This window comes from Moschus berezovskii, chromosome 26 (assembly GCF_049115385.1).
Source record: "Moschus berezovskii isolate FMDL1 chromosome 26, NW_MosBer_1.0, whole genome shotgun sequence".
NCBI lineage: Eukaryota > Metazoa > Chordata > Mammalia > Artiodactyla > Moschidae > Moschus > Moschus berezovskii.
The window spans coordinates 21,368,791-21,381,706 of record NC_142485.1 but is presented as its reverse complement, the minus strand read 5'-3'; the positions used below and the strand labels follow the sequence as shown (position 1 = coordinate 21,381,706).

General features: G+C 41.0%; 1 protein-coding gene across 7 annotated transcripts in view; it reads left to right on the top strand.

The window, feature by feature from the left end:
- Positions 1–8,061, top strand: part of DLC1 (DLC1 Rho GTPase activating protein) — a 441,468-nt gene extending 433,407 nt beyond the window's left edge. For all 7 annotated transcript variants that reach the window (XM_055416517.2, XM_055416516.2, XM_055416519.2 and 4 more), the window contains 5 exons: positions 876–990; positions 2,341–2,559; positions 3,353–3,570; positions 4,311–4,484; positions 5,492–8,061. In XM_055416517.2, coding sequence (XP_055272492.2) covers positions 876–990; positions 2,341–2,559; positions 3,353–3,570; positions 4,311–4,484; positions 5,492–5,612 — 847 coding nt within the window. In that variant the 3' untranslated portion in view covers positions 5,613–8,061. The remainder of the gene's footprint in view (positions 1–875; positions 991–2,340; positions 2,560–3,352; positions 3,571–4,310; positions 4,485–5,491) is intronic.
- Positions 8,062–12,916: the final 4,855 nt, after the last annotated feature.

Sequence of the window (12,916 nt, the reverse complement as noted above, 5' to 3'; positions counted from 1 at the left end):
CTGTCTGATGGGGAAAAAATGGCAGAGGAACTTCTTACTTGCAGGAATATTTTATATAAAGTAGGAAAGGAGTCATTAACTCCTTTCTACCAAATTCATCCTGCTGATCCTTTTCCTCAACTCTAAAGGAACTTGACAGATAGTTCTCAGCTGTTGGGATGGGGCCTAGTTGTGTAGGGTGAAGTTAGCTTTGCTTCCAAAAGACATGCAATGCTTAATTAACTAGTTGTAACCATTGACTGGAGCATTCCTGCTTTAATGGGATAGAGAACTAAAGGGGAGCAATAGAAAGAGATCAGATAAGATTAAGACAAAATCTCTAGGAAACAATAGACTTTTCTCTCACCAACAGGAGGGGCTCCTGTTTAATTTTAAACTGGAAAGAATGATCCTATTTACCCCAATGACCAGTGCTTCCCACCCACACACCAGTCAAAGCTGCCTTTCCTTCTCTTCACCCCAGTTGTATAGACCTTATAAGCTTCCCTGTTTCAGTAGGAACCTATTTAACATGGTGGTTTTATTTTTATGGGTTGCATGGTATGGGGGAATCTTAGTTACCTCGACCAGGAATCGAACCCATGCCCCCTGCTTTGGGAGCTTAGATATGTAATCACTGCACCACAAGGGAAGTCCCTAACATGATGGTTTTAAATAGCCTGGATTTCATCAGAGACAGTTTCTTTCATGTTTTTTGTATGTGTTGATACAATTGAGAAATTTTAGTGACCAAAGTAAAACTCTCTTCAACTACTTAATGTCAAATAAGCTCCAGTGAAATAGCCTTTTTCTCTCCTTTAGATTTCCTATAATAACACATTGATTAAAAATATATAAACATTTGAATCTTGCCTCTCCCTCATTTCTCTGTCTAGGGTAATGCAAAGAAAACAGAGTTTGGGCAAACCAGATCAGAAAGATCTGAATGAGAATCTCGCTGCCACTCAAGGGCTGGCCCATATGATTGCTGAGTGCAAGAAGCTTTTCCAGGTAAGGAGATGGAAAGTTTTGTTATTTGTTGCTGCTGCTGCTGCTAAGTCGCTTCAGTTGTGTCCAGCTCTGTGCAACCCCATAGACTGCACAGCCCACCAGGCTCCCCCATCCCTGGGATTCTCCAGGCAAGAACACTGGGGTGGGTTGCCATTTCCTTCTCCAGTGCATGAAATTGAAAAGTGAAAGTGAAGATGCTCAGTCGTGTCCGACTCTTAGTGACCCCATGGACTGCAACCTACCAGGCTCCTCCATCCATGGGATTTTCTAGGCAAGAGTACTGGAGTGGGTTACCATTGCCTTCTCTGTTATTATTTGTTGAGGATCATGTAAATAGGGGCAAAATCTTGGGCTCCATACTTGTTCACATCGTAACCAAAAGATCTTTTCCAAGGTGGAAATTATATATGTCATCTGAGAATGTCTTATTTACATATTTTATAATATATAAGCTCAGTAGAGTTAATATGTTTCATGAAATTGCCAACCTTCATACCCCTTTACTTAGAAAACAAAAGCTACAGATTATCTGAAGTAAATTCTGTATCTGAGGTGCAGCCACTATGGGAAACAGTATGGCCTTTCCTCAAAAAATTAAAAATTGAACTACCTTATAATCTAGCAATTTCACTCCTAGGTGTATATCCAGAGGGAAAAAAAAAAAACAACACTAAACCTAACTGTCCATCAACAGATGAAAGGATAAAGAACTAAAGAATATGTGGGGTGTGTCTATAAAATGAAATACTACGCCATTGAAAAAAAAAGAATGAAATTTTGAGTTTTGCCATTTGCAACAACATGGATGGACCTGGAGGGCATTATGCTTAGTATAATAAGCCAGACAGGGAAAAACAAGTGCTGCATGCACCTGTATGTACTTATATGTAGAACCTAAAAACTAAGACAAAAGAATGAATACAGGGAAACAGAAACAGACTCACAGGTATAGAGAACAAAATAGTGGTTTGAGGGGTTAAACCACAAGATATATTGTACAGCACGGGGAATATAGCCAATATTTTATCATAACTTCAAATGGAGTATATAATTAGCTGTACTTCAATTAAAAAAAAAAATTCTGTGTCTTCGTCATTGTACACCTCGTTTAGTCATTTTGTTTTCTACTCTAACTTCTCCCTAAAGAGGAGGACCTCACACCAGAATAAGCTTTCTAGGTACCTTTATGAAGGTGCTCTGCTTGCATCCTTGTGATACCATGTGAAGTCAGCAGGGACACCCTTCACCTGGTGGAAGCCGGGGGATTAGACTGCTTTCACAGCCTTGAGGATCCTGCCACTTCCACCGATGGGCAACAGACAGCCTTTTTGTCTCTCGTGTCCCTCCCAGGTTCCTGAGGAAATGAGCCGATGTCGAAATTCCTACACTGAACAGGAGCTAAAGCCCCTTACCCTCGAAGCGTTAGGACGCCTTTGTAATGATGAGTCAGCTGACTACCAACACTTCCTCCAAGACTGTGTGGACAGCCTGTTTAAAGAGGTCAAGGAGAAGTTCAAAGGCTGGGTCAGCTACTCCACATCTGAGCAGGCCGAGCTCTCCTATAAGAAGGTAAGTTGTATCCTCATTGTCGGCCATTCGAGTCTGGTGCTTGGGACTTGGATTCATTAGAGACCAGACCCTTTTGCCAACACAGTGGCGGTCTGTCACCCATTGCCTTCCTTCTAGAGCTGGGCAGATAGGTGATTCATATCCCCGAGGTAAGAATGGAAACCAGTTCGATGAGGGATGGTACTCATTGAACTCATGTCAGAGTAAATTATCTAGTGAAATCCTTTGGCTCCATAGAATCATGCAGGAGTTTCCTGGAATGTTTTACTAATGGTCTTGGGCCTTCGGGCGTTTTATGAGGAGCTCGGCTGTTTCCGTCCTTCGATTGGAATCCCCTCAGGCTCTCCTCTGTTCCCAGTCGCTCTCCTCCTGGCCCTCTAATAACCTGGGAGTGCTGGGGGCAGGGATGGTTGGTTTGACTTGAAAGCCCCTTGAGGGCAGAGGTATCCTGTGTGACTTTGCATGCACATGGAGGTATTTGTTGACTTGTCTCTACCACCTTGAGAAGAAAGAAACCTTGAGCACAGTCCGGATGGCCATGCAGGCTTGGATGTGCAAACAGATCTCACTTTCATTACATTGACCCTAATATGGGTCCCAGGAAAACAAATAAAATCAGAGGTGACGCCAGCAGTTCTATCTGCTTTCTGTCCTGATCTCGAATATACTTGAGGTCAGCAGCCTGTTAAAGTCAGAAATAAGCATTAGGTCCATGTACCCAGCTAACAGTTTGTCTTAAGAGTCTAGATGTGTGGGGACTGTCTCGGCACTGAAAAGTCCATCCTCTTCTCAGGTGAGCGAAGGACCACCTCTGAGGCTTTGGAGGGCAACCATCGAAGTCCCTGCAACACCCGAGGAAATCTTAAAGCGCCTCCTGAAAGAGCAGCACCTCTGGGATGTAGACTTGTTGGATTCAAAAGTGATTGAAATCCTGGACAGCCAGACTGAAATTTACCAGTACGTCCAAAACAGTATGGCGCCCCATCCTGCTCGGGACTATGTCGTTTTGAGGTGAGAGCTTCCAGATTGATTATTGTGGCAAGAATGAGCTTATATGTCACTGAACGTTACATTAAAATTACTTGAAATAGAACATATGCTTCCGTAAAAGCATTGAACCCTTCCAGATAAGAAAGAATATCTGCATTTATTCCAGCAGTGTGTCCATCCCTGAAAATGGTTTGAAGTCTTGGAACTGAGCTGAGAGAGAGAGGCACAGTCCATCAAATGTACTCAGGGGTAGCTATTTTTTCCCCTTTAGGATAGATTTTCTCAGAAATAGCTAGTGAATGCATCAGCCAGGAAATAACATTTAGGTCCCAAGTGAGCTGTGGTTGAAGCTGATTTATATGTAATTCCTACATTCTCTGAAGACATTATTGAGGGAAGAATTTCAAAAATATTTGAGGAAATGTCACATCATTAGTCCAGAACTTCTCCAACAGAATAACATTCATTTGGACGTCCACGTTCTAGTACATTTGTGAAACATAAAAAGGGTTTTCAAATTCACTTCAGTTTGGTTCTCTTTCAAAGAACTGACTGTGCGAGCTTGTATACCCACTGCAGAAGGGGCTCTGTACAGAGTGAGCCATTCTCGAGTTCTTGCACAAGGAGGCTTTCTGCCCCGGCTGGGTTACCAGGGGGCCCCTATCCGGCCTTTCAGCTCCCTCCTATACGAGTGAGGCCCCATTTTAAACTTGGCTTCCAGGAACCTCCCATTTACTCCCCATCTCGTTTCGTCTCTGCAGGACATGGAGGACTAATTTACCTAAGGGAGCGTGTGCCCTTTTACTCACCTCGGTGGATCATGACCGGGCCCCTGTGGTGGGAGTGAGGGTCAATGTGCTCCTGGCCAGGTATCTGATCGAACCCTGTGGTTCAGGGAAATCCAAACTCACCTACATGTGCAGAGCAGACTTAAGGTACGTTCTGATGCTGTTTTTTTTTTTTTTTTTTGACACTGTGAGTGAGGGGCATAAAGTAGATTCAGACTTTTTGTCTGATGCAAAAAAAAAAAAAGGGGGGGGGCTTAAATGAATACATCCTCACATCTTGGATGTTCCTTGAAGAGCAGTGTTTATAAAGTAACTCCTTCACATTTCTGGATCTTCTGGATACCACTTACTAATTTCCACCCTTTAGAGAATTTGGTATTAAAGCAATGCAGATATGGTGGTTCTGCCATGAGCTTAAAGCTGCAGGAAATGAGAGTTTGAATCAGCGAGCCGATGTGTGTTATTTTATATTCAAAGATATCTGAATAATATGACATGCCCTTTTAGTAATTAATTAGGCCTATGCTCCTTGTCTTAGATCACGGTGAGTTCTTATCAAAAAATGAATAAAATGCAATAATACCAACAAGAAAAAAAAAAAATCAACCTCTGAAAACTGTCCAAAGTGGCTCTGCTATTAAATCCATTCTTGTTTGAAGTCTTTACATTGCCGTACTTCGAGTATCTGTTATCTGTTTTTGTTCGATACGCCAGAGCTCTCCTGAACAGTTATAACCAGTCTGTGTTACGTCGGCCATGTCCGACTCTTTGTGACCCCATGGACTGTAGCTCCTCTGCCCATGGGATTCTCCAGGCAAGAATACTGGAGTGGGTCGCCATTTCCTCCTGCTGGGGATCTTCCCAACCCCGGGATCAAACCCAGGTCTCCTGCATTGCAGGCAGATTCTTTACCACTGAGCCACCAGAGAAGCCCAGTCTCACCCCGTATTTGCACTGAGTATGCTGTTCCTTGAGAAACTTATGGTTCCGTAAGTGTAATGAAGGTGCCAGGAGATTACTTTGGAATAGTAAGAAAGATCTTTACTTGCACATTTGCTCATCAAGAAATAGAAGTGTATTCAGAACTCCCTCCAGCTGATTCAGGGTTTTCCAACTTGAATAATTTGTTTGCGTTTCCTTTCTGTCTGTCGTAGGGGCCACATGCCAGAGTGGTACACGAAATCTTTTGGACATTTATGCGCAGCTGAAGTGGTAAAAATCCGAGACTCCTTCAGTCATCAGAACACTGAAACCAAAGACACCAAATCTAGGTGATTCCTGAAGCGTGTCCACTGTCTGGGCGTTTGTTTCTAGAACACTTGCCAGTTCTTGGAAGATTGGGTTCAATGTCTGATCCTGAAACGAAACTACAAATTGGAGAGTGGGAATTGACTATAGCGATTTGATACCTTTTTAAAGCTGCTTCCTGTTTGTGTAAGGTCTGTATTACAGACCTTGACTGGAATATATGACTGTGCAAAAAAAAAAGAAGTATTCTTATTTGAATTGCTTCTGAGAAGCAAAACTCTGTAACTACATTAGGGAAGATAATGAAGAGACTTCATTTCCTTGCAGTGTCTGTGTGCGTGTTCCTATGTCATTTTCTTTGCAGTGTGTGTTTAGGGATGGGTGTATCCACTGGAATAGTTGGTCGTCTTTGACATGTTTTCTTACTGAGAAGAGCAAAGAAAGGTTTGCACAGAGGAGTGTGTGAATGTGTGTTTGTTGCTGGTTGAATGGCAGAGATGAGTAAGTTGGGCCGCAGTGTCTGGCACACTGAGACACCTCCAAGAAGGATTTTGATGCACCAGGTTCAGTTTAACCTGGAATATCTGACTACCCATGGAATCGTCCAGAAAGGGAACCCGTTTATTTTGGGGTGTTGGACAACCCACCCATGTCTTTTTTTCTTTTCTTTTCTGAGTTAGTAGACATATTCCTTTTCCACCAACCTCTTCTTTACCTTAAAAGTGATTGTAATTTACTCAGATAGCCCCTTTTGAACGCAGTTTGTCTCTAAATCTGATTGCAAGGAGCAAAGTTGTTTTTATCCAGTACAGGTGAATTCAGGGATGAAAATTCTTCCTTGCTAGCACCAAAGCAGTTTTGTGAGGTTTTTTTTGTTTGTTTGTTTGTTTTTTTTGGTTTTTAAGTTGAGATGTGAAAACTGACCACTCTAATGTCTACTTCTGAATCAAGTATCAACACTTTCTATGTATCTGCAAATTCTTTGCATGTCTGTGTTAGGAGAAACTCTTTAAGGCACTATATATGGGAACATAGGAAACTATGTCCCAAGGAACTCCTTGCAAATGTAACCCAACCAAAAAGTTGCTTGTTGTCGTTATGGTTATTAGCAGCATTTTTAAAAACTGCATATGTTTATTAATTGGATTGGTCCTTATCAGCAAAGAGGGTTTGTTTTGTTTTTCCTATATTTCTTTTTCTGCTCTTTTCTGAAGCCCTTGGGATAGATTTTAGTAGTAATGGAAAGTTCTAATCACAGTAAAAACAAACAAAAATACACTAGTGCAGGGTTTTGGAAGGGTGGTCTTTATACAGGTTTTACTGTAATAGTAAAGGTTGGCTCAAAAGACAGTATCAGTGAAATTTATTTTATATGGATCAAAAGTGAATGATGTATGAATGAGAGTTGTAAGAAGGGTTTTAATTTTGTTATAATTTTGTTACCGTTGTCAGTGTTATTTCAAAGGTTCTTTGAAGAATTAAGGGGCGGGGGACAGATCAGAGTTTAATTTGAGTATTTTGGATATTAGTGTTCCTCATGAAGATATACTTGTATATTCAATTTTAATGGCCTTCAGATTTGTAAGATTGTATGTTGTATATACCATTCTATTAAGAAATATGTACACCTACCTGTCCACTGTGCTTTCCAACATAGATAAAGCATGATAAAAATTATTATTTAAAATATACTTGTATTTATACCTCAGATATTCTTTTGGATTTTGTACCTCAAGGCTTTTTGGTTTGTTTTTTGTTTTTTGCTAATGTAAATACACTTTACATGAGTACAGTCTAAGTGAAAAAAAGTAAATAAGAGGTTTATAACTTGCTCTATATCTGTACAGAATATAATCAATAAGTGCACTATTAAATGTTTAAAGTAAGGGAAACGTCTGGCCTGCTTTCCATTGTATCTCTCTACCACCCTTCAAACCACAGATGGCAAGGCTTACCATCCTAGCATCAACTGAAATGAAAATATAGATTTGCTGCAGGAAAAAAATCAGACTGCAAATCATTCCAAGGTCAAACTGCAACTGAGCCACTCACTCACAAACAGGAAACCCTGGTGAAGGTTCAGGAAGCACGGAGATGCTCTCTAAACAAAGGTCACGAGGAAACGATGCTGAGAAAGTTACAAGAATAAGCAGCAGCAACCGAAAGATGCTCATAAGCAAAGCCAAGGTCGTGGATTCATTCCATAGAAGGTCTCTTTCCCACTGTTTGCTTTCCTGTTCACAGGATTCCTTACATATTTGACCAGAGGAGAATGTGAAGGATATGAACATTTTCAAGAAGTCCGCTTTAAGCCACCTACAGTAATATTGCCCCAACTTACTAATTGTGACTAATTGCCTAGGTTGTAAGCTCTCTGAGAGCAGGGCTCTTCTATATGTCTTTATAATCCCCTACAGCAGCTTTCAGTGTTTTGTACTTGTAGGCACCTAATAAATTTATTATTTGCCAAATGGAATTGATTGAATTTGTGTCTGTTGTTTGAAAAGGGATCAAATCTAGGATGCTTTCTGTCACCATGGCTCATCCGTGCCCATTTTGAGATGTCAGGGACTGGAACTTGTTACATCTAGTGAAATCTCAAAGTTCAAACTGAAGAAGACATAGATGCTCAACAGAGATGCTCCGGATTCTAAATTAGAGAGTTCTTTGTGCTTGAAATTCAGCCAGTCTCATTTCTCCAATACAGTGTGATACAGATCTTAAAATTTGCTCTTGACAAATAGTATGGGCATAGTAAAGGGGAAAAACCAACCTCAATAGAATTTTTAATTTTTTTAAAAAGACACACACACAGCCCAAAGCCTTTTTTATTTGCCTCTGCCTCCAGTCCTGGTTTCCTCAGAGCCATATAAAATGAAAGATCAAAATGTCTCAGGCCTGAAATAGCAGAAGTTCAGTTGTTTGAATGCCTCTGGAGTCATGACTTACTGATAGGCTAAGTGTGGTTACCACGGTGGGAGAGATGCTCTCACAGCATCTACCTGGTGCTTCACAAGGTAGATTCAGATTGCTCTCGTCACCATCATTGTCCTTGTCACCTCGTTTAGTCAGCTATTCCAACACCTATTTATTTCACCCACATGGAGCTCAGACCTGAAGATACTGCAGTCCTGAAAATCTGCTCTCATGGACACTAATATAGAAATGCTAACACCCCATAGCATCCTGCCCACCAGTTTACAGATAGAGTAACTTGGGAGATTCTAACAAAATTAAATGGATTCTTAATTTTAAGAATTATAATTATTGAAATTTGCCTGCAGGCCTAAGGGAAACAGCGGAGAATTTGGAAAAGTAAAAAAATGAGGAAAGCCAGGAAAGATAATCCAAACTGGTGCTCTTCCAACACCACTGGTTAGAGGGGTATGTGTGAGTGTGCATGCAGAAGGAGATAAAGGCAAAAGAGGTGTGTGAGATTTTCTTTCATTCTTTTTAATTATGAAAGAATGATAACACATTTACCAGGAGACTTGGAAAATACAGAACAAGGTTATAAATATTTCCACTATATATTATTTTGTGTATAATATAGACAATATATATACAAATATATACAACAGTATAATATATACAATTATTTTAAGTAGTAAATTAAGATTTTTAGTTGGAGTTTCAATATCAAACTCCCCAAAATTAATAGAATGAATATGCAGAGAAGTAGAAGGATACAGTAGACCTGAAAAGCACGGTGAACCAATTCAACGTAAGATTTATACAATTTTCACACAAGAGTAAATACAAATTCCATTCAAGTTCGCATAGACAAACCCATAGACAAATATTCATGGATCTTTTTGCCACTTCTGTCAACTTTTCACATACTCAATCCTCACACGCACCCCTTGAAGCATAGGTATTATCCTTCTAAGGCACAGGTTAAAGTGTTCAGAGCCTGAAGGAAGAGTTGAAATTCCAGCTCACTTGATCCTACCCCAGCCCATCTCCCATCTGCTGATCTTTCTTTAGTCCAGAGACAAATTTCTCATAGCAAGATCCAGTTCACTCAGGTCATCTCGGCACTGGGATCAGAAGGAACACAGAGAGAAGGGAAGTCCATAGCAAAATCACAATAAGTCAAAGTTCCCAAGAAATTATTCTGTCACCCAATTACTGATGCTAAAGCTGAAACTCCAATACTTTGGCCACCTCATGCGACGAGTTGACTCATTGGAAAAGAGTCTGATGCTAGGAGGGAGTGGGGGTAGGAGGAGACAGGGACGGCAGAGAATGAGATGGCTGGATGGCATCACCGACTCGATGGACATGAGCTTGAGTGAACTCCGGGAGTTGGTGATGGACTCAAAGGCCTGGCGTGCTGTGGTTCATGGGGTCGCAAAGAGTCGGACACGACTAAGCGACTGAACTGAACTGAAAGGGAAAATTAAGTAGGCTAAAGTTAAATATAAGGCAAAAGTTTTGCTTCGGGTTAATGGTCTAGAGAATTTGTAGTTCTGTTTGCAAACTGAATACGTGATTTCTGCTGTACCAAGACTCCAGTGATGCCTCCTGTGAGACAGAAGACCCGCTCCTCCCCCTCTGTACCTGCAGAAAAATCTGACGTGTCATCTGATGGCAACCCACCCGACCTGGGTGGGTCTTGCAGTGCTTCATGGATACAAGGGAAATAGCTATTTACAGGCCCCTTAATCTGAGGCCCAGGCTCAGAAACCCCATCCCGTGATTTTCTGCAGTTCATCACGGTGCCCTTTTCACCAGCCAAGAATACCGTGAAGTGCCACTGACATATTCATGAAGGTGCTTTGCAAAGCAAGAGCACATTGAAAGGTAAAGGATCCTTCATGAATGCAAAGTGGGATTTAGCCCACATGTTTTCCCTCACCTGCCTGTTGAAGCATACATATATGATTCTAAAGCAGAAAGCCTGAACAATGAGATCATGGCACGCATGTCATCTTGGTATTCCATCAGGATGAAATTTGCCTAAGGAATTTAAATTCCAGTTGCCTAAGGAATGCAAATTACAAAAACCCTTAAAGAGCCTGTGGCAGGGAAAACTCAGGTAGGTCTGTGCAGTTGCAGTGAAATTGGACCCATTCTCCAGGGAATGATCAGTTTTTTGCAGGCTGGGGGTTTGCTAAATCATGTTGGCGGCTGTAGCCAAAGTAATTACCCTCACTGTGTATACACAGTTCCCATTAGAGCAGCCGGTTTGCCTGTCTGGACCCAAGGCTGTGTTGACACCTATAGTATAAACACCTCTTCGGAGAGATTTTTCATCTCATTAGACTTTAAAAAAAAAGTGAGTTGAGGGCTAGAAATGTTATACCTCATAGGGAATTTTCATTTCTTTCTTTCTCTTTTTCTATCAAGATACAAAGCACCGTGGAGAGCAAAAACCTTACTCTTTTTATGACTCGACATCAGCCATGATTGGGTGATGCTGTTCCCACAAAAACAGTGACTTGTTCCCATAAAAATTGTCTGATTCCTGAGGAAATTGTTTCAAAAAACTTCATAGGTTACAGGTACTTGACAAATACAAGTGAGTTTGGCTTAAGTCTGAGAGGACTTGCTGCTCAGCTACCCTTTAATAAGCATATTAATGTGCAAGGTACTGAAATACATGCTTTACTGAATTAATATTACATTTAAATCTCATAGCAGTCCTTTGAAGGAGGCCTCACTAGCCTCATTTTATAAATGAAAAAGCTTAAAGACATTGGGACGCTTAAAGAAATAAAGCAGCTATATAATATAGGCAAAGGGACTCAAGAAATTCTAGAACAGCACGGTACAACACAGCATTCTGCCACTGGTACGTGTGACTATTGTTGGAATATGGCTAATGTGACTGAGGATCTGATCTGAATGTTTCATTTTACTTAATTTTTATTAACTTAAATTTAAATAGTTCCAGGTAGCTAGTGGCTACTGAACTGGATAGTGTAATTTTTATTCCAAAGATCTGAGAATAATTCTAAGCAATCCAATTCTCTCTCTACCACCTACAATAATCCTCTAAGAAAGAACAAAAGGATGAAGGAAGGAGAAAGAAAGAGAAGGAAGGAGAAAGAAAGAGGAGGAAGGCAGGAAAAAGAAATCTAATCAATTGTAGAAATCCACGTTTCAGGTCAGATAGTATCCACTAACTATTCTGCCAGTCACGAGGCTAAAACTGTGTGTCCCTTGTCCTGTGGCCAGCTCCTGCATTTCTCAAGCTTGAGTTGGATGACCTCTTTTCTTTGCTGGTAGAGTATTTTTACATAACCAAACCAGAGATAAGCTGGAGCTGATCTGAAAGAATGCTTTGTCATTCAGAACATTCTCCCAGGCTTGTTGCAGGCCCAGGCATCCTGGCAGATGCTGCTGTCCAGGAACCACAGTGGTCCCTTCGCAGTCAACGTCTGTCCCTTCAATTCCCTTGTCACTGGTATCTAGGCCTTCCTGCATGCTGGTGAGACTAGCCACTTGGCAGCAGCCGTCAGAGCCCAGGGTGTCCTTCAGTAATAGTTCTTTTCTTTTTTTTAAATTTCACTTTACAGCAAAGTGAATCGGTCATACATATACATAATCCCCTCTCTTTTGGATTTCCTTCTCATTGAGGTCACCACAGATCATTGAGTAGAATTCCCTGTGCTATACAGTAACTTTTCTATTTTAATTAGTTATTTAATACATAGTATCGATTGTATATATATATGTCAGTCCCAATCTCTCAATTCATCCCCACCCCACCCCCACCCTTAGCCTCTTTGCATCCGTTCATTTATTCTTCACATCTGTGTTTCTATTTCTGCTTTGCAAATAAGTTCATCTGTACCATTCTTTCTAGATTGTGATAGGAGTTCTTGATCCAGGTTTGATATGTGTGAGGTGTCAGAACTTCAAAGTCGGTGGTAACAACTCTAAGATAAAGATGCGCCTTCAACAGTGGGTCCTAGCTTTTTGCTTCCAAGGACTCTTCACTACATTGCTTACTGCCTTCCACACTCTTTTTCAGAGTTGTCAAAGATTTAAGGTATTAAACAGTACAGTTTACACAGGGAAGCCTGGTGTGCTGCAGTCTGTGGGGTCACAGGGTCAGACACGACTTAGCAACTGAACAATGTTTTCTTTGAATTTTCAACAAGATACATACTATTTAAATCTGCTAATGAGGTCTAAAGGGTCTTAGAACTGTGTGTGAAATATCTTTTATTGGCATATGGTTTGAGAGTTTTCTTAATGAAAAATAGCTTACGAAGGCTGTGAAGCTGAACACTGTCCAAGGCCACTGACTCCTCCCAGTCACTGGTCTGTAGTTGAGTGATGGTTCCTAGCCCTGCTCAGATAATTCATCAAGGAAACAG